Genomic DNA, 22,500 nt, shown 5'->3' on the forward strand with positions numbered 1-22,500 from the left:
AAGAAATCAAGAAACGTGTTAGTCGATGACGCAGCCTTGACGCAATTCTTTAGGGTTTATAGGATAACACCAAACCCAAACGCTTTTCAGGCAAGTTGCCTGCGGAATTAATGTTTGTTCAGAAAATAGAGTCAGTTTTCCACAAGCTGCTACCAGTAAGAAAAACAAATAGGGAAATCACTAAAATACGACAAAGTCATTTAATATCAGTGCCTAAGTATTTTTCAAAGTATATAAGAATGGAAGACAAGGTTGAGAAGACGGAGAAGTAACAAAAGGAATAGGCAAAATGACATATATGATAAGAGGCGAAAAATGAGAATACAAAAGGCATTTAAACCAGCTAAGAAAATAGATATACGCAAAAAAGCGTGGAAGTGTGTGTTTGCGCGAAGGTTTATATTCCAGGTCTTGACATGAGAGCGTTGAAAATCTGTGTCGTTCGTTGGTCTCGGTGTAACTTCTAATAAATATATAGAAAGTGGTTCACCTTGGTCCCTTTGAATATGCATCAATTATTGCTACTTTTAATAAGTTTGAATTCACTCGGAATCCAAATCATAGGAACGAATCACTTTGAAATATTTTCATTTTTATACAAACGGTACTGGTCATAGGGAACCGTGCTCGTGAGTTAACACCACACTTGTTCTCTATTTTCTATCAGTTCTAAGATTGATGATTATTTTTCATACCCGTTCATACAATTATCCATGGATTCGGCACACTGTAATATTTTCTTTTAATAATCTGCCTACACACTATACCAGTTCAGTTGCCGCCAGCAGTCTTTCACTATTGTTTTCTTTTACAAGTAGAACCCTATGAGCTTTTTCTGTGAGTCCTTTAGTCTTCAGATAGGAGATTAATGTGGCCGAGATGTTAATACATCTTCGTGCTCTGAGTCAGTATCAGGGTATTATAAAACTTCGAATGGTGTCCTGAAGCATGCTAGAAATAGGCAAACGTCTTGTTAATAATTTTCCGATGAAGATGATTGGTGAGAAGTTGAAGTCCATAAATGATCATCACTTTACGGGAAGTTTCTCAATCAGCAATAGTTAGAAATTATACTAGAAATTAGAACAACATTATGGTGTATAACGAAATTTCAAGACATTAATTCATAAGTATGTCTTGTAAGAAATAAGGTCTGCAATAAATATGATTATGTAGAATTTACTGATTAACGAAAAAACACAAGATGATAAAAAAAGGGAATCTTTTATAACAAAATTAGATATGTATGAAATAAGAGCAACGGTCGAGATTCTCTTAAGTAAGAAAGTTTGCTTCTTCGAGCTTTCATGATGTTGTTGCTTGTTCCTTCTCTAGCCATGCCTGGCTCATAAGGGCCGGTGTCCCGGTTTCATTGATGTATAGGTTCCCCACCTGGACAGGACGCCGGTCTGTCGTAGGTGAGCTGCTACATGCATGAGGAATGAGTGAGAGAAAGTTGTGGTGAAAGAGGCAGCAGAAGTTCGCTATTACCCTCTGCCGGAGCCGCGTATGAGGTGAGAAGTATGAAAATAGGTGGGTTTAACACTAGCTCATTAGTTTACATGTATAACATTGATGACTGGATTATCGTCTGACCACCTTGTCTTGTTGAATTTTGATGAAAAAGAAATTGTCACAGCTAGTAAACTATGTACATGGGAGTTGGAGAGATTGCTCTTGAAAAGAAGATTCTAGAATGAGATTTATTGTGTGTGCAAAACCAAAACTGGAAGAGAAGCGTGTGTGGGAATTCTAATTGCCAGTGTGCAGTTACAAATAATTTTCAGTTGAGGTGAAATGGCTAAGAGAAAATAAATCAGTCAATAGCTAATAGTGACCTGAAATTAACATAAATTATTACTTTTCCAAATGATCTTACACATGAGATATATTTTTCTTGTCTTCCTATAGCTGAATGTCCTACCTCAGCCGGCTACATTTATCGACCAGAATTTAGATTATGCTTTCAAATAGGTTCTAAGGAAATTTCATGGAATGACGCCGCAGACAATTGCAATAACGATCGGGGACGACTTATCCACCTGAAAAATTTGGAAGTGAACAACTATATCAGAACACTAATAGCATCGAGTGAGTAATATACATTTTACACACAAACTCACACCCATAAACACAAACACACATATGCACTTCTCCCCCCTCTCTCTCTCTCTCTCTCTCTTTCTCTCTCTCCCTCTCTCTCTCTCTCCCTCTCTCTCTCTCTCTCTCTCTCTGACACACATTCACTTAAAGCTGTATCTAATATCATAAGCGATAACTATTTAATGATATTCATACGTTAAATTTTGACATTGTTATAATTTTCCTTTGATATTATTGTCTGCTATCTGAAGAATGTTTTTTTTTTTGCGCTGATAAAATACAGAAGTTATAGAGAATATAGCAAGTATAATAATTGAAATTAATACATATATATTTAAAGAATTTATGTCATTATTTATTATCAATACATTTCAAAAGAAAATGTCTTTGCCTTTAAAAAGTATTCAAGTAAGCATTTATTTTAGATTTTGTTCTATGCCTTGCACCTAATATTTCGGGAATACACTTAATATCGTGCTGCAGATAAAGCATTGTTCTATAAAATAAGTACCAATTGAAGACTGTGGTTGATATAATCAACTTAGCGCCTCTCCCCGAATTTGCTGGCCTTACGCCAAAATTTGAAATTAATATAAAAAACGACAGCAAAGCTACGAGTTGGCAAGATCATTAGCAAGCCGGGTAAAATGCTTAGCGGCATTACGTTCTAAGTTCGAATTCTGACGAGGTCGACTTCACCTTTCATCTATTCGGAATCGATAAAATAAGTACCAGTTGAGCACTGGCGTCGATGTAATCAACTTATTCCCTTTCCCGAAATTGCTGGCATTGTGTCAAAATTTGAAACCAGTATTAAAAACGACAGCTGTGGTAGTTCGAATTAGACACATTACTGACAATGTGAATATATTACGAAGTAGAAGCGCTAAGCAGTAATGTGTATAAATGCAATGGTATTACCAGTTCAAATATATTTATGGAATGTTTGGACTCGTAAATAAGTCATTCACTGTGTTTTATCACAGAAAATTTCTCGCTGTAGACAATGATGTAAATACACCTAGATCAGTTTGCAGCGCCCTCATTCCAGACTTTGTGATGCCGCATTTCAGAATAGTTGTCTTCTCTTCGGTCACAGGTAATAACATTGCATTTATGCATATCACTTCTTAGCGCTCCTACTTCGTAATTTACTTACGGTAAGCAGCCGCATAGCATTATCAGCCATCATACAGTGACTGAAATAGCAGAGGAGAACCACTTTCTTTCATCGGTTCGCAGTGCCCTCAGTGGCCGAAGAGGAGACAACTACTCCGAAATGCTGCATCTGATAGCCAGGAAAGGGGGCGCTGCAAACTGATCTAGGTCATCAGCGAAAAATTTTCTCCATGACAAAACACGTTTAACATAGTGAATTGCTTGCCACAAGCAATTTAAACTAGTAATAACACTGAATCTGAATATTTATTCTTAAACTTCGATTTTGCTTTTAATCGACACAACATCAATATTCTTAGTAGAATGGTAGTGTATATTAAATTTACTAACATACCTATGGCAGTCATTTTATCAAACTACAGTAATATGAAAGATGAAGTCAATCCTGTTCAGTGTTAAATTCATATGTAAAAAGACGAAATGAAAAAAATATCTACTATATTGGTTTGCTCAACACCGTTCATTAACAAATGATTAACACTACATTTCATTTTAGATATGAAGAATATGAAAATCTAGAACATGTTAATATATTCCTTTGTCGACGAGTTTGTTTATCTGTCATTATCGAGAAAGAGGCTATATGTAGTTTGCTGGCGTAAACAACAAAAAGTCACACTAAAACAGTATATACAATATCAGTAAGTACGGTACTACATACTTCATTGATGAACCGTAATTATTTCCAGTACAAACACAAGCTCTGAAATTGTGTATGTAGTGGAGTGTAGCTGATTAGATCAACTACACTCCATCTGTTGATTGAATGATACTTCAATCAACAGATGTACCATTGTTGATTGAACAATGGTACATCTGTTCAATCAACTGCACTTGAATGGTACTTCATTTTATTTCCCCGAACGGAATAAGAGGTAAAACTGACCTGGTTGTGATATAAATTCAGAATGTTAGGTGCCGGGGAAATTACCGCAAGACATATCCGACGCGCCGACCATTCTGTCCGTCACACAGCTTTGCTAAAAGCAAGGGCGTGTAATGAACTTAAGCCTAAACACAAACTTTCCTAATAAGAAGATATGTCATAGCTCTCAATATTTTATGAAACTGTTGGGATGACTGAGACTTCACCTCGTCTATTGTGGCTTATGTATTGATTGAATAAACCGTAAGGGGCTAAGCTTAAAGTCATATTCGACCCAATAAATAAAAGCGTTGAGTCTTTCCATCGCTAATTATTTGTTGTTGCTTATAACTCTTCCCATACAACCAAATGTGATGTATCTGGACACATCGTCAGTGGTCTTTCCTGTGATCATTAGATGTTTCTAGTCTTTCAACATCAAACACTCTCACCCAGCTGATTCAGCCAGCCAGTGTTGGCCAATCCCCAACTTGTGCCTAGTCAACACCATCCTTGCGAGCACTTCCTCTTCCAGGGCTCAAAAGTCTCGATCCAGAACCACCTAAAGCAACTTCTGCTGCCTTCAATCCTAACATAAATACTTATTTATTCTGTATTTGGAAATAGCGTGAACATTTCGACTTTCCTGGATTCAGATCTGGCTTTAAAAAATAAAAGCACCTCCTCCTCCTCCTCCTACTACTACTACTACTACTACTACTACTACTACTACTACTACTACTACTACTACTACTACACATAAATCATTCAACCACGGTAGTGGCTGAATATATTCTTAAGTCCACCATTTCGTTAATCGCAGCAGCTTCCAAGCTTCACCGCGAATTCAGTTCTCAACTAAATTGCAAACTGTTAACAGATTTAAAGAGGACACCTTCTCAGCCACACTTTGGCATAAATAGTTTGAGATTTGGTTCAATAGAAAAAAAGTTACATCAAAATATCTGCGACCTCAAGGGAGGAGGGGGGCAGTAAGGCACCTGTTCACCTTCAATTAACATAAACTTTTCAATTTTAAAATAAAAGTATACTTTTCTTAGGCTTAAATGATAGAAAAATGCATGAGGAATTCAGAGTCATTAGTCACATTGAACAAAAATGAGTAGAAGAAAAGTTATGGGGTGAAATGCCACGAAAAATCGTGTCAGTAAGTAAGAGAGTAAGGAAGTAACGCTTAGCAATGAGAATAAAGAATATATTACTAAAATGAATGTTTCCGTTCCAAGCAGCGAGCTAGCAGAAATGTTAACGTGCTGGGTGAAATGCTTAACGGTATGTCACCTGTGTATGTCACCACCGAGGTCGACTTAGCTTTTTATTCATTTCGGATCTATTCAATTTGACGTACAGATTATATGATTAATTTTTTTTTAACTAAACACTTTGAAACTTCCGATACTGGAACGATGTGTCACATACAACAAGGTTTTTTCTTAACGTTTTTGACAAAATTTTGTATTTTAGAAATTATTTCGTTACAAGTTACAGAGTAACAATGGACAAATTTGTGTTTGATAAGTGCCAATACACGAAACTCTCGGCTTTTGACTTACTCTCTAACTTCTGCCGATGATATATATGCATATTATACATATATATGTAAAAATATCTCATCACGCAATCAAACCAATGAAAGAGCCTTTACTTGGTCGCTCGACACGCTAAAAATAGCAGCCAATTTATCCCCCTACCAAGTATTTTATAAGGTAAAATCCTAAATTATTAATTGACACATTAATTATCTTATAACAGTAATGCCTGGAAAAATCATGCATTACATGGAAAAATGCGCGCAGGAAAAGTAGTATTCTTAAACCTGGAAAAGTACAGGACAAGTTATTACACATGTAAAAATATAGGACAAACTATTACTTCAAGTAAAGTAAAGAATAGGAAACATTTTACTTAAAATATTGCAACTAAAGTTAAAATTGAATATTAAAAATTATTTAATTAGTTTTCAACTAACACTTTACTTATTTAAGAAAAAGTGACTAATTAGACAAACTTACAAATTAGCTGAACAGTTTTGTGCAATAAATTTAAAAGATGAGAACTGTAAAGAGTGATAAATTAGAAGAACTGGCATTCTTTGCTGCAATATTTTAAGGAAAAAATTTCTTATTCTTTACTTGAAGTAATAGTTTGTCCTATACTTTTACAGGTGTAATAACTTGTCCTGTACTTTTCCAGGTTTATAATCGTAAGAATATTACTTTTCAAGCTCGCATTTTTCCATGTAATAATACATTTCTAAAGCTGTACATTGCATTAAGCTTTAAAAACAATCATATCGTAAATATTTGATTGTCTTATTATTTATAATTCTACATTGAAATACATTGCTGATTATTCTCTTTGGAGTGAACATTTTACAACTAGGTACAACTTTTTTAAAGCGTTATGGTAACTGTGCATTATTGTAAAATTTAAGGAATGTAACTGATATAGAATATTTGCTGTACCTAAGCAAATTTAGAAAAGCAAAAGCATTATTTTCTTTTATAAAGAAGATCTATTTTGTTCTCCGTCGTTTAATATAATCATTTCATTTACTGACAATGGGAAAATCGTACTCAGTAAAAGTTATTAGACGATTATATTTTTTTCCATGCATATCTTGTATAAATATTGTCCCCCGCCTACTTCGATAGCCCAATAGTTTCCGAGTCTCTAGATATACTGATTTCTGTTATTTGCTCAAAGCAAAATCTATTAAATCGACACTTGTAGAATACTAGTAGTTATTTTATCGACACTAGAAGGATGAAAAAGCAAATTTTGAATTCGATTCACGCCACATCGTTAAATTAGAATGCAAAAAATCTGTGGTTAAATACTGTAAGGTTTTACCCCCAATTCAGTCGTTTCTCTCCCCCACCACATCAATTCTGCTTAGTCCCATATTTCCAATTCATTAATTATGATAAGATAAAAAAATTTTGTCCAGTATGGCTGCACTTCATTAACTGAAACCAGTATATGTAAAAGGGTATATCTTTAGTTTCCTTTTGTTTCAGGTAGGTTGTTTTGGGACGTTTTTATTACCATGGAAACCATAGAAATGAGTTTTGAATCTCTGAAATTAGAAACATTGTGGGCATAGTTTTACCGAATAATAGCTAAAACTCTGTCGATTTTATTTTCAAACGTTGCCAGTCCATACACCCCACACACGCATATATATATATATGTATGTGTGTGTGTGTGTGTGTGTGTGTGTTTGTGCGTGTGCGTGTGTGTGTATGTGTGTGTGTGTGTGTGTGTGTGTGTGTGTGTGTGTGTGTGTGTGTGTGTGTGTAGCCTATGCAGTAGATATATAAACAGAGTAAATTTACTATATATTGATCAGCCTTAATTGACATTTGAACCTCACTGGATTCTCATCAGCGGTGTCTACATCATTATGACCAACCAGTACATCCACCCGCATTTATATATTACGGCCGGTTAGATAGTTACTATTGGTTTCACCTATGGGACTGTGTGGAATACTTATCTACTAATCTAAAGAAGATCCTTTCTACGCAGTTTTTTACGTTAAGCGAGAAGGGTCGGGCAAAATGAAATGCCTTACGGCATGTATTGTAACTTTTATATCCCTATCACTAACCTCAGTAAATTCCATGATGAGCATAAGCATCCTTACTAAAAAACCTATATTGAATAAGGTGAAGCTTGCCCTGCCTCTATAGTTGTTTGCTTTAAACCATGAAATTACTGCATTGGTATTCCGCCATAAGAGGAGTCTGTATGCACTCCTTATGTCATTGTTAATCTTTCTCAAAATATGTTTGTTCACCAGCTCGATTTCCAATTTAATCAGGCGGTACTTCAGGTTGGATGCAGAATTCGGCTTGATCTACGATGGTAATAGAAAGTATTTCTAGGTTACTTAATGAATAACAAGGAAGCAGGAATTTCATTAGCGTATACCTATTCTCGCATGTCTATGGTGACAAATAGATTAATAGACATATGTAAAATGTAGTCCAAATTAAAAGTATTAATTTTCTCAAGTAACTGTTATTGTCTTCTTGTGATGAAATAGCTTCGACCCCACGTTTTGCCGCACAATCACAAATTGATCATGTGCGCAAACCCAATTTCAGTCCAATCAACGGCTGTTGTTCAAGTGATAGTCTGGCGGCATAACTAGAAATTTCCGTGAACAAAGCCTACAAATATAGCTGATTTGAACGCGAAAACCTTAGAGTGATTCCAGTCCTCGGTGGAGTTCACTTCCACCTCAACCTTTTTACATCTACACATTCAAACTGGCGTGATAGTTAAATAAAACACAGTACAACAAGAATATGTAGTGATGTGTAAAAATTTGAATTTCTGACGAAGAGTGTTTGTGCCTTTAATATACGTGGTTTCGTCTGAATATTCCTCTTCTTATAGTACCTGAACACTTTTTGTGTTAATGTACCAATATATATATATATATATATATATATATATATATATATATATATATATATATATATATATATATATATATATATATATATATATATATATATATATATATATATATATATATATACATAAAACAGGCCGTCTCCCTGACTCGTCTCATAGATAAGAAGATTGTTTATCTGGGTGTTAGAAAAAGACTAGATAACCTATGCCATGAGAGAGATTTTCGAGATGCTGTGACTGAGTCATATATATTAAGGGGAATTCTATTTAAACTGTGATAGGCGCACAAATTGAAATTTGCTGCTAATGAGCATGCATGTAATGGCGTGAAGCACTAAAATTATTCCGGATTTTAAAATATCCTCCGATTTTTCAATTTACCTAAAAGCCTCTGAGCATACAAGCAGATCATTTGTCGGTTTGAAGTATGCAGCTGATAAAAACAGCTACCATGATTGTCGCTTCATCTTCTAGAGACTGCAGTCAACTGTTTCTCGAAGTGGATGATATAGTTCAGAACATATTACCAGCACGGTTAACATTCGATGTCAATAACAATATTAAAAAGATGATATGATAGTCACAGAGAGAGAGAATAATAACGAATTTCCGCATATGTTTGTCTCTATGATCCACTTTTCCTTTCAGGTCTGTTGCGAAACAAATGGTTCCATTTTGGAGTCTTTAAAGATGATAGTAAGAACGTCTTTGCATGGCAGAATGGAGACGCACTTGTATTTACTTTCTGGAGAAGCGGTTCCCCTGACAATTATGGAGGCAATCAGAAGTGTACAGCTTTGGATCCACGCTATGGTCACAAATGGAATGATATTGATTGCGGTATAGTGAACCTCGGGATACATATGTGCGAAATTGTTGTCCTTTAAATGCTGTGTATATATATATATATATATATATTATGTTTATTATATTATGAAGATATGTCTATATTTATATGTATCTATGTGTATAAATATGAATGTATGTATTATGTACGTGTTTGTGTATGTATGTGTGTGCGCGCATGCGCGCATGTGTATAAGAAGTTGAAAATGTCCTGCGATTCATTTAGATTTCTTTTTTTAACCGTTTTCACAGATTTCTCTGTTTTCAAAAGTTGAGATAGAAAGACATGGAACTGTGCTGCAATTGTTTCTTTTTTTATTAAGGTTTAAAAAATCCTCTTGTTTTTATACGAAGAACGTGGCTCAAATTAGTATCTGTTTCGGATACATTTTGATCGGCCGATGATCACGTGATTAAGTTTACAAATGTTTGTAAGTTCCACGCTATGTCCGTTCTTTCATATATCTGTATATATAAAAGGCAGGATGTGTGCGTGTGTGTGTGTACGTGAATCTAATTTATGCACATCCACAAATTAGCACGCATGTCACTCGAAGTTTAGGAGGACATTCGTCACGACTCTAGCTGTATTTTCGTCCAATTATTTCCCCCCGAGGCACCAACGAATAGCAGTAAAAATAATTTTGAACCATAACTTCTAACAATTTTCAAGTCGGAGAACACCATCATTTGCAAACATGAGTTAAGTCTCATTCTAGCGACGGTGTAAAGAGAGAGAGAGAGAGAGAGAGAGAAAGAGATAACAGATTTTTAAAATTTCGTCTTTTTAGTGAGGGATTGACAGACAAAAACAGACAGACAAGGGTTGTTATGCATATATGTGTGAATGGCTTCAGTCACACACACACACACACACACACACACACACGAACATGTATGCGTACAAAACACATTGATGCAAAACGTGTACGTGTGTGTGTGTGTGTGTGTGTGTGTGTGTGTGCGTGCGTGTGTATGCATGTGTGTGTGTGTGTGTGTTGCCCGTATATATATATATATATATATATATATATATATATATATATATATTTATAGATACACACACACACAATATATAAACGATATTCTCCGTTTCTCCACAACTAATTTCCAAATTAGCTGAATCCGTTGCTCTACTCATAGCTACAAATAGCTGGCCGTGCGTGAACATGGGAGGGAGTAGAAGTTACCAGAGCAAAAATCTTAATTGTTGACTGTAGATACGCTTCTTCGCAAAGGATCAATTATTATTTTGTAAACAATGTTTCGGAGCTGTTCATGTTTTCGAAAGGAGAGATCTGACTCTCACATCTCTTCAGGAGAAGGTAGGCCTCTCTATTCCTCTTACAAAACTTACGTCCGGGTGCCAAATTTGCCTCAATTCATGGTATTATTCGGATAGGAGGTGGTGATGGGGCAGGGGCAGGGCAAGGGCGTACAAAAAACATGTATGCAATAGGTGTATGTACGTATATGTTTTTGTTTGTTGCCCATATATATATATATATATATATATATATACTTAGTTGTGATCTGAACATAACCGCTTCTGACACGGAGGATCGGAAGCCCTTTTGGACGTTCTATTTTCCTTGCTCGAAGGATTCCCAACCCGTGGGCAAAGGGGGTTACATGATGGGGGTAGTGTTTTCAAAAGGGCAGGCATATACAACCTGATCACCTTTGCCGATCAAACTCCTAACCCATGCGCTCCCATCGCGACACTGATACTGCAGAACTGGTTTGGGTGTGAAAACCAACTTTAAGTATAAATATAGATGTTTTTGAATCAACGATGTTGTGTTCGGTTAAGTCCTATTTGAGGTGAAAAATCAATAAACTGATTCCTTATGGGGTTTTCCATTTAATCAGGATAAAAAAAAATCGATAAACTGGGTCCTTATAGGAATTCCCACTAAAATTGGCTACTCCCCATTTTCAACCCTAACTTTTACCAGTTTTGATGTATTTTGTTCAAACTTGATGCCAGAATTACTTAGGACTCATGGGATCTTTGAATGCTTTAAGTTCTCCAAAAACGAAATAATAATAATAATAATAATAATAATAATAATAATAATAATAATAATAATAATAATAATAATAATAATAACGGCGGTGCATCAGCATGGCCGTAGCTCTGAGCTGAAACTACAGAAAAAAAAAATCGATAAACCGATTCCTTATGGGATTTCCCAATCAAATTGTCTGCAACTCATTTTCAGCCCAAAATTTACCAATTTCAACGGATTTCACTCAGATTTGACGTCGATGTTACTTAGTTTGGTTTGAAATAAAGAGCTTGATTAGCTTAATAATCCTAACTTAATCCCGAGCAAAGCCGGGCTATACTGCTTGTGTATACATAAGTATGTGTGGAGGCGAAATGACACAATGGCCTAATGGTTAGGGCATCGGTTGTAGGATTGCAGTTTCGGTTACCAGACCGGCGTTGTGAGTGTTTAGTGAGCGAAAACATTCACCAGGCTCCGGCAGGAAGTGGTGGCGAACCCTTCTGTACTCTTTCACCACAGCTTTCCCTCACTCTTTCTTCCTGTTTCTTTTGTACCTGTATTTCAAAAAGCCAGCCTTGTCACACTCTGTGTCACGCTGAATCTCCCCGAGTACTACGTTAAGTGTACACATATCTGTGGAGTGCTCAGCCACTTGCACGTTAATTTCAGGAGCAGGCTGTTCCATGGATCGGATCAGCTGGAACCCTCGTCTTCGTAACTGCCGGAGTGCTATGATGTATGTATGTATGTATGTATGTATGCATGTGACAGACTTCTTTCAGTTTCTGCCTACCAAATCAGCTCACGAGGATTTGGTCAACCGTGGATGTAATAGAAGATATTTTTCCTAGGTGCCACACAGTGGAACTGAAACCAAAACCACGTGCTTTGGAATCAAGCTTCTTATCACACATCCATACACACAAACACACACACACACACACACACACACACACACACACACACACACACACACACACACACACACACACACACTCACACGCATACGTGTACTAATACTTGTTATTATTTCGAATTACAATAAAAACAATTTTACATTAATCTGATGGATTACTCAATACTTTTTGTAGAGTTCATATTACTCTTTAACAAGAATGATGTTGAGAGCTTCTTCAAAGTTTTAGCTTGCTAGGCCATCATTAAATTGTGGTACATTTGAGTTCATGTTTGAATCTTTAACTGGTTCTCTGTTGAATGATAGTGTTGGATAAGTTGTGATGAATAGGTTTTCATTGATGAATAAAAGATTTTATTAATTAAATTTGGGGTTGTGTTATTATTCAGATTTCAGTCATAAATGTAGAACTTTGTAATCAGGCGTGTCTATTCGGGAGTGTAAGCTTCAGGTCGTGGAGTTGATTTCAGGGGTCTGCAAACAATACATAGGTAAAAACGCGGTTTGTTGGTCACCAAATGTATCACTAGTTTTATTGTTGTTGTTTTATTCGGATACTAATGAGAGATTTAACCTTTTGTTTTTAGTAATATGCAGGTTATAGCGATAGTTCAGCCAAGCGTTTAAGCTTTTGTAATTAGGCATGTTTATTTAGGTGTGTCAGCTTTTAGGTCATAGATTCTTTTTAAGGGTTCACAAATGAGTATGAACAGACGAAAAAGTTTGTTGGTCAACAGATTTCTTTGCTTGTTAGTGGTGTTATTTAGGATATTTCTTATTGTTGGTGTTACATGGGATATTTACTCTGTTTGTTTTGAGAAGAGTAAATTTTCTAAATAGTAATGATCTAACATATAGAACAATTAGCCTTAACTAACCTTCCTACATTCATTTGTGAACATTAAAGCACCAAGTAACCAAATTTCTATATTAAGAGCACTATGACATAAAGCTGACACACCTGAATCACCACACCTAACCACAAAATCTTTCATAGATGACTGTTAACCATTACCCAGTTGATAGGCTAGCAGGCCGAAAACTTTGGAGTAACTTTCGATACTATTTTTGTTAAAAAATTATATGATATATGTGTTTGTGTGTATGTGTGTGTGTGTGTGCTTCTGTGTGTGTACATGTGTACGCGCATATATGTATGTGTATATATATATATATATGTGTATATATATATATATATATATATATATATATATATATATATATATATATATATATATATATATATAATTTAATTTGTTTCTGCGGGAAGAGCCATTCTAACAATGCGTCCTGCTCTAACTCTTCAAAACGCTTAGTTTAGTATGGTGGCAGCTGATGAAGGAAATGTTCTCTATGTGGCCTGTGTGTTTTCTGTGCTCTGTTTATGTTCTGTTTTTCATTTTGACCACGTTTTTTTGTGACGTCCTGTACCCAGATATGCATCTATATATACATGTAGATGTAGGTATGTACATACATGTACGTATATATGCATATGCTCACATATTATTTGTATTATATATATATATATATATATATATATATATATATATATATATATATATATATATATATATATACAAAGGGGTTTGTATGATTGTGTATAGAAGAATATATTGCTCAAAGGGATTCTAGCTCTGTCTGTTTTTCATATTTTATCTATAATCTTCTAATATTAATATAAGATATAAAATAATATAGTAAAAATGAAATGAAATATTAATTGTCTATTCTTATTGAACAAATGAAATATAAAATGTCCATTCTTACTGAACTAGTATACTTTCTTGCATTTATGCAACCTTCAGGTTCATTGGTGGTGACAGCTGTGATCATTGGTTTCAAGTGTGGTTGACTGGTAAATTTTGACCTTTACATACATTCCTGTATATAAGTAGTAACTGCTTGCATATTTTTTTAGAAATGATGCCATACGATTTTTCAGTGTTTGTTTTTAGAAATAATAACAACAGTACTTTTTAGAGATTTTTATTTTTTAAATATGGGGATAAGACTTGTAAACCTTAAATAAGATTATTTTTTTATCACTGTTTATTAAGCTTGGGTTTGAATTTATTTATAAAGTCCTTTTCTCTTAGTTTTCTATCGTTTTCATTCGGATTGTATAGTTTATGAAATAGAAATATTATAAATATCTATGATCCAGCATCGCTGGTTACTCAGCGGTATTTGGCGGACTTCTGGATTTTTAATTTGTTGTCGGTGCACTCGTGAGCGTTCTGATAGTGCATTGCCTGTCTGGCCAACATACAGCTCTTCACAATTCGGGCATTTGATGCAGTAGATTAAATTTCTGCTTTTACAGTTCATAATTTTGTTTGTGAATATTTCCCCCGTTTTTGTGTCCATATATGGGCCACTATGAATGAACTGGCATGTACCGTATCGGCTATTATTGCATTTAGACACAGTGAATGGTTGGTTTTGTTGCTAAGGTCAAACCTTGCCTTTGTTAATAACTGTTTCAAGCTTTTAGGCTGTCTTTTATTGAGAGTTATAGTTTGGTCTGTAATGATATCTCTTAATTCCTTACTCGAGCAATGATTGGTAGGTTTGCTTTAACGATTTTGAAGATGCTCTGGTAGTATGGATTGTGCGTCACTATAAATGGTATGATTTGTTCTTGTTTTTCTCTTCTTTGCATTGTTCTCAGTTGTGTGGGTATTTTCATAGCCTGCTAAACCCGAAGATTGCATAAATGCAAGAAAGTATACTAGTTCAATAAGAATGGACATTTAATATTTCATTTGTTCAATAAGAATAGTCAATTAGGCGTCGAGCTGGCAGAAACGTCAGCACGCCGGGCGAAATGCTTACCAGTATTTCGTCTGCCACTACGTTCTGAGTTCAAATTCCGCCGAGGTCGACTTTGCCTTCCATCCTTTCGGGGTCGATTAAATAAGTACCAGTAACACACTGGGGTCGATATAATCGACTTAATCCGTTTGTCTGTCCTTGTTTGTCCCCTCTGTGTGCAATAAAGAAATAAGAAGAGACAATTAATATTTCAATTCATTTCTTTTTACTATATTATTTTATATCTTATACTAATATTAGAAGATTATAAATAAAATGGGAAAAACAAAGTTGGAATTCCTTTGAGTAATATATGTATATATAAGTATATGTATATATATGCATATATATATATACACACACACACACACACACACACACACACACACACACACACACACACACACACACACACACACACACACACACACACACATATATATATATATATATATATATATATATATATATATATATATATATATATATATATATATACTTATATTACATGATTCCGACTTCGGTCCTACGGCGTAGCACCTTGGGTAAATGTCTTCTACTATAGCCTCGGGTCGACCAACGCCTTGTGAGCGGATTCGATAGACAGTAACGAAAAAACGTCCTTCCTATATGTGTGTGTGTGTTCCTCTACCATCGCTCGACAACCGATGTTGGTATGTTTACATCCCCTAATGTATCGGTTCGGCAAAAGAAACCGAGAGAATAAATCCTAGGCTTACAAAGAATAATTCGTGGAATCGATTTATTCGGCTAAAGGTGGTACTCCACCATGGCAGCAGTCAAATGGCTGAAACAGGTAAAAGAATAAAAGTATGTGTCGATAAGCCAGCTGGAGGAGATGTCCTCCTGGGGCTAAAAGCAACAGTAACATCCACCCCTAGGGGTCAGCCACACTTAAGTGGCAATATACTACACTTTATCGTGCAGTTACTGTTAATACTTCATTTAGAGAATTAACATTGCTTGTTTTCACCTTTTCGATATCAGTGAAGAATTTCACTTGAAAAGAATATATATATATATATATATATATATATATATATATATATATATATATATATATATATATATATATATATATATATATATATATATATATATATATATATATATATATATATATATATATATATATATATATATATATATATATATATAAGAATTTAAGGATTGGAGAAAACGCATGTTATAATTGCATACTTTATTCCTACATATGTTTCAAAGGATTACAACCTGTGTGATCCATAGGGATCTTTGATATTAAAATTGTAACCTTCTCATCAGGGAAAGCATGGGAATCATCTTAAACGTAAGACATTATGACCGATTATGAAAACAATAGATGGATAAGGTTATGACTTGATTCATTTGAAAAAAACCGTTAGAGAATTGGACGCTGCCGGATAGTGGGTTGGACAACACATACCAATAAATGTGTGAGAGCGTACATGCATACATAAATACACATACACAAACACACACATATACATGCATACTGATACACACACACACATATATATATATGTATATACATATACATACATATGTGCACTTGTATATACATATATATACATATATATACACACACACACATATATATACATATACACTCATACGTCCACATTTATACATATGCACACTACGTACCCACGCACATACAAACATACACATGTGTGCGTGTCCCCATATACACATATGTATCCATCTACATATACACATGTATAAATAGAAATAGATTCATGCACATACACATAGCTATACATCTACGCCTATTACCTAATCAAATAAACAGATTCGCATATACATATACATACATGTATACATACGTAAACACACGCATGCACATACATACATACATACAAATACATATACATATACATATACATATACATATATATATATATATATACATATATATATGTGTATATATAAAAGAAAAATAACTCAAGTGTTTTTATATATACATACATACACACACCCATATACATACATCCACATATCCATATATATGTGTGTGCATGCATACATATACATATACACACACATATATATATATATTTAACACATATGTAGGAATAAAGTATGCAATTATAACATGCATTTTCTCCAATCCTTAAATTCTTAATTATACTCAAATACCCAAAATTTCAAGGAGTTCCTGCCTTAAAAACAGGAACTAAACCACAGTTATTTTGTGTTCTTTGCTACATTGGTTTCTATTAACCCATTTATTCTATCAGAAGAATTTTTATTCATTAAGATAGAAGAAATACACTTAATTATATATATATATATATATATTATATATATATATATATATATATATATATATATATATATATATATATATATATATATATATATAGTTGAAATTTACAGAAAAACAAGGCGAAGACAGGTTTATGGTCAACAAACAAGTGTATTAGGATATATATGTATATATATATATATATATATATATATATATATATATATATATATATGTGTGTGTGTGTGTGTGTGTGTGTGTGTGTGTGTGTGTGTGTGTGTGTGTGTGTGTGTGTGTGTGTGTGTAAATCTATTTCCCTATATACTGACCCAGAACAAGAATGACAATGACGTCACTGGTGTGCTTCGATATAGTAGAAAATTAGTACTGCTTAGGGCCTGATAAATGAATGGATTTGAATAAATCGTAGCACTATTTATACATCTTACTACATTTAGTGACCATATATAGCTATAAGTTATATTACTCTCTGTGGTAGATCAAATACTGTTTTATCTCTGATAAAATAGCATTTGATAGGATTTGAAACTGTTCGGTTTTATTCCTTTTGTGCTTACGGGAAGACTATAAAAGACACTTGTTACATACAACACGATACAATGTCGGTTGCAAAAACTGGTTGATTTTGCACTATAATGGTGCATATTTAAATAATTATGTATATATGTACTCATGCCAGCTTTTGATCAATGTCATAAACAAAACGTTTTCAACATTACAAGACATGCAAAAATAATTGATAAATCACAAATCCTGATTATAATATATAGGCTTTCACGTTATCTTGTTCATAAACTGGTTTTGTATGTTTCAGGTTGTGAACTCTCTCAGCAGGTCAGAATGTTTGTCTTGCGTATATTAATTACATAATCATTTAATGCTGTAACTCTCTCTACATTGTAGATAGGGCTGCTACAATAAACAAAACTGTGAACTTTACAACTCTATGAAGGGTCCCTTGCTGTAAATTTCATTCTAAAGCCTTGCGTTTATTAATGATTTTCTTTTAACAACAACAACAACAACAATAACAATAATGATAATAATCTTTTCAAAGCCTGAAATTTTGTTGGAAGGGCTTGTCAATCACATCGATCCCAGTACTTAATTTACCGACCCTGAACAATTAAAACCATAGTTGACTTGGGTGGAATTTGAACACAGAAGTTAAAGGCAGATAAAATGCCGCTAAACATTTAATCCGGCATACTAACGGTTGTGCCAGTTCGCTGCTTTAGCAATAATAATCTTTTCTACTATAGGCACAAGGCCTGAAATTTGGGAGAAAGAGACTAGCCGATTATATCAACCCCACTGAAACACTGGCACTTAATTTATCGACCCCGAAAGAATGAAAGCCAAAGTTGAACTGGGCGGAATTTGAACACAGAACAAAAAGGCGGATGAAATATCGCTAAACATTTAGTCCGGTGTGCTAACGATTGTGCTAATTCACTGCCTTAGCAACAACAATAATAATGATAACCAGGCAGTTGCTCTCATAGCTTTTGATATTAACTGATTGAAAGTGTTATCATGTACATTGTCTTGTCTTGGTATTAAACGATGGGTCACAGCAAATGTTCTGCTCAATACCACAAATTTACTTGTCAGTTGCTTGACCTTAACCAGTTGAACATATCCCTTAGTAGCTGACGATATGTGCATCTCTGACCACGAGCAGAAGTAGTGGGGGAGTATCATAGCCATATGTTGAGAAGAATTGTTTTGGGTTTCAATAATTCACCTCTGGAAACATGAGTATTTTGTTCATCATCTTTAAAACAACGCTTATTCAGGGACCTTTTGAGCACGATGGGCTACTTGACCTAAAGAAAATTCTAATTGGGTCCCAACTGCAAGGTCATGCGCTGTTTATCTTGATGTGAGATCACCATGTTGCGCAAGTTTGGTTGTGATGCATGTGCCTGGTGTACTCTTATCAGACAGGTAATTATGATGGGTATATTGGGCTTCGTATATTTGTACCCCAGTGTCACTTTGATGGCATGCACTGCTCTCTCACTCGATACTACTACTACTACAACTACTACTACAACTACTACTACTACTACTACTACTACTACTACTACTACTACTACTACTACTACTAATAATAATAATAATAATAATAATAATAATAATAATAATAATAATAATAATAATAATGATGATGATGATGATGATGATGATGATGATGATGATGATCTCATTTTCGATTGGGTATCAAATGAGGCAAGGCAAAACAAAGAAAAGTTACAATCTGTATGTTGGGGTACATAAAATTAGACGTCGGTAAACATTTTTATAATAGGCAACAGATACTACTGTATGCATATATTTGTCTGTTTAAAATATGGCAAAAGCTATATTCACACAGAAAAATCCCATTATATTTGATTAGTCTGAGTAACTGAGGAGAATACTTAGTTAACATGGTGTCTCGTATCTTTCGCAGACAAAATGATGAATGATGTATTTTAAAGACAGGCAAAAGTGACACTTTTAAAGAGCCATACCAGCTCGCAGGGATCGACTGATAAAGAAGACTCACGAACGATGTTTTCCATACTCTATGAAACCTATCAGAGTGCAGTCGGCCAATGAAGTCTGGAATTGACACCGATTTCATTAGTTCGCCACCTGAGAAAGTACCACATCGGAGATTTGGCTCTTGTCGCATCGAACAGGTAGTTTGTGATGCCGCTCACTCTTATACAGTCCCCTTAGGGTAACCCAATCGACTCCTGCTGCGATGGAAACTGGCTACCTTCAAATCACATTTGACAATATAATTGAGATGGCACTAGGTGTCGTCCTGTTCATGCTGAACTTATGGGTCGTTCGAAAGATTAAGGCCCTGCTGCATCCAGGTTCTTTAGGCTGTTTCGTATACCCAGATTGCATAGGTTCTGCTGTGTTGGGAACCTTGTTGTTACCAGCACAAAATGAGGCCATTGTTGTTAACAGGCATGCTGACAGCATTAATTTAACAAGGGACCGAACACAAAAGCTTCTATAACTGTAACATAACCATTTGGTGTCGTCAAATAGAAAGTAATATATATTTGCACTACACCTGTTAAAACTTTCGGATCCGGTGAAGCAAAGCATGTGGTTGTAACACGAGGCACTGCAAAAGTAGTACAACAGTTTCAGTATGGCGCTACAGTTCTTCGATAGGAAAAGAATTAGACGCTTGTGAAACAGAAGATGCAGTTTGCTCACGAATCTTTCGAGCTGATGGGGCTTGGATTTAATGTTCAATTGGACAACAGGCTGAAGGATCAGTGAACCAAGGATGAAGACCTTTTCTTTCGAGTTCTCTTGTACTAGATGGAATATCGATTATACGTTCCATTTGTGTCATAAATATTTACGATTAATCTCAAGTCTAGTTCTTGACAAACCAAGAACTGCTGTTGCAGATCTGTCAGCAGAACTGTCTATCATATCAAACACTAAAAGATAGTGTGATACGGTGGTGTTGTTGACACAGAGCCTCACTAATTTCTTAGGTTTCTTATTTAATCACCTAGTAAATGGCAAAATATTATATTTTCGTACAGACCTATTGTCACGAATTCCTAAGATTTGGGTGAATCGGCTGGCACATGACTTATTTCGTTGACGCAAAATTGGAAAAGAAAAACCCCGTAGTATTTGAACTCAGAATGTGAAGTTACCAAACTAACTTCTACTAGGCACTTAATACGCCAGCCTATTGTTTATTCAGCGGTGCTAGCTTTGTTTAATGACGTTGTTGATGTTTAACCTCAAATCAACCCATCTGTAGCAGACCTAAGATCAAATTCGATCCAGCCATGACCATCCCGTAGTTTATTCAAACACACACACGCACACACACACACACACACACACAGACACACACACGCACACACATGAATATATTAGCCAATATACTGTTAAGAGATTTGGCCACTATTTCTAGCATGCCTACCATATCGAGCGATCGCATAGGGACGTCCTGGTTGGTTTAGCAGGCCTCCTCGTCCTTCCTCCTTCCCTTTACGAGCTCTAAACCACGTCTGTAGATTTGAATATTTGGATTTCTTATCAACAAATTACGAAGTTTATAAAATGCTTTTTATAATGTTCAAATAAATTAGAAATATTTTAATTTATCTGAGACTACAATGTTAATTCAACAAGGACCCCTTACATAGTCACATGAAATAACAGTCAAGTCTTTTGTTTTTTTTTTTGTGAATTCTCCCTATATGTACACACACACACACACACACACACACACACACACACACACACACACACACACACACACATATATATATATATATATATACACATACACATATATATATATACACACACACATATATATATATATATATATATAAAATAATAAATAATAATAATATTGTGTTTTGAATAGCGCAACAATGCACTATAATAACAACAATGCACTATAATAACTGCTGTAATTTAATAATCCGTAGTCTGTTATAATACTTCGGAATATAAAAATTCCTTCTTCAGAAATCCCTAGGGATCGATCGAGTCACTGCTACAATCGGTTTTCCATCGTTTTTTTTTCTTCTTTTTTTTTCCCGGAAGTGTCTCTGCACTGATCTCACGAAGCCCTTCCGGAATTCCTCGTGCGTGAGGGCGGCCATGTCTCAAGCTCGTGTGTGTGTGTGTGTGTGTGTGTGTGTGTGTGTGCGTGTGTGTGGCGGAGTGGGCTAGTTGCATGTAGACATACAACTAGCCCACTTCGGCCCCTCTCTGAGAAGACACCTCGCAAGGAAATGGGCAAGACACAGCAATCAATGCACACTAGCAAACTGTCCCATCCGTGACACAGACTTATGGCAACGGTAAATGTTGTGTATAGAATACAATGTTACAAATGCAACAAGTTCTATTTGATTAGCGCAACAAGACCGTTACACATTCACATCAAAGAACATCTGAACACGAGAACATCCCCTTTCAGAAAGCATCTAGACAGATGCCGGAACACTGAGGCCAATGAAAGAAA

At 35.1% G+C, this 22,500-nt stretch overlaps 1 protein-coding gene across 2 annotated transcripts in view; it reads left to right on the forward strand.

The window, feature by feature from the left end:
* Window positions 1-10,291, forward strand: part of LOC106871884 (uncharacterized) — a 12,009-nt gene extending 1,718 nt beyond the window's left edge. Inside the window, exons 2-4 of one of the 2 annotated variants that reach the window (XR_016240621.1) lie at window positions 1,912-2,091; window positions 3,779-3,923; window positions 9,245-9,353. Coding sequence is in view for 1 of the 2 variants with exons in the window: in XM_014918638.3 (XP_014774124.3) it covers window positions 1,912-2,091; window positions 9,245-9,483 (419 nt within the window). In the remaining variant the exon portion in view is untranslated. Of the gene's footprint in view, window positions 1-1,911; window positions 2,092-3,778; window positions 3,924-9,244 lie in introns of both variants that reach the window. The other variant, XM_014918638.3, reaches the window with a different exon arrangement.
* The last annotated feature ends 12,209 nt before the right edge of the window (window positions 10,292-22,500 follow it).

Source organism: Octopus bimaculoides, chromosome 1, assembly GCF_046866305.1.
Source record: "Octopus bimaculoides isolate indiv1 chromosome 1, ASM4686630v1, whole genome shotgun sequence".
Taxonomy (NCBI): Eukaryota; Metazoa; Mollusca; class Cephalopoda; order Octopoda; family Octopodidae; genus Octopus; species Octopus bimaculoides.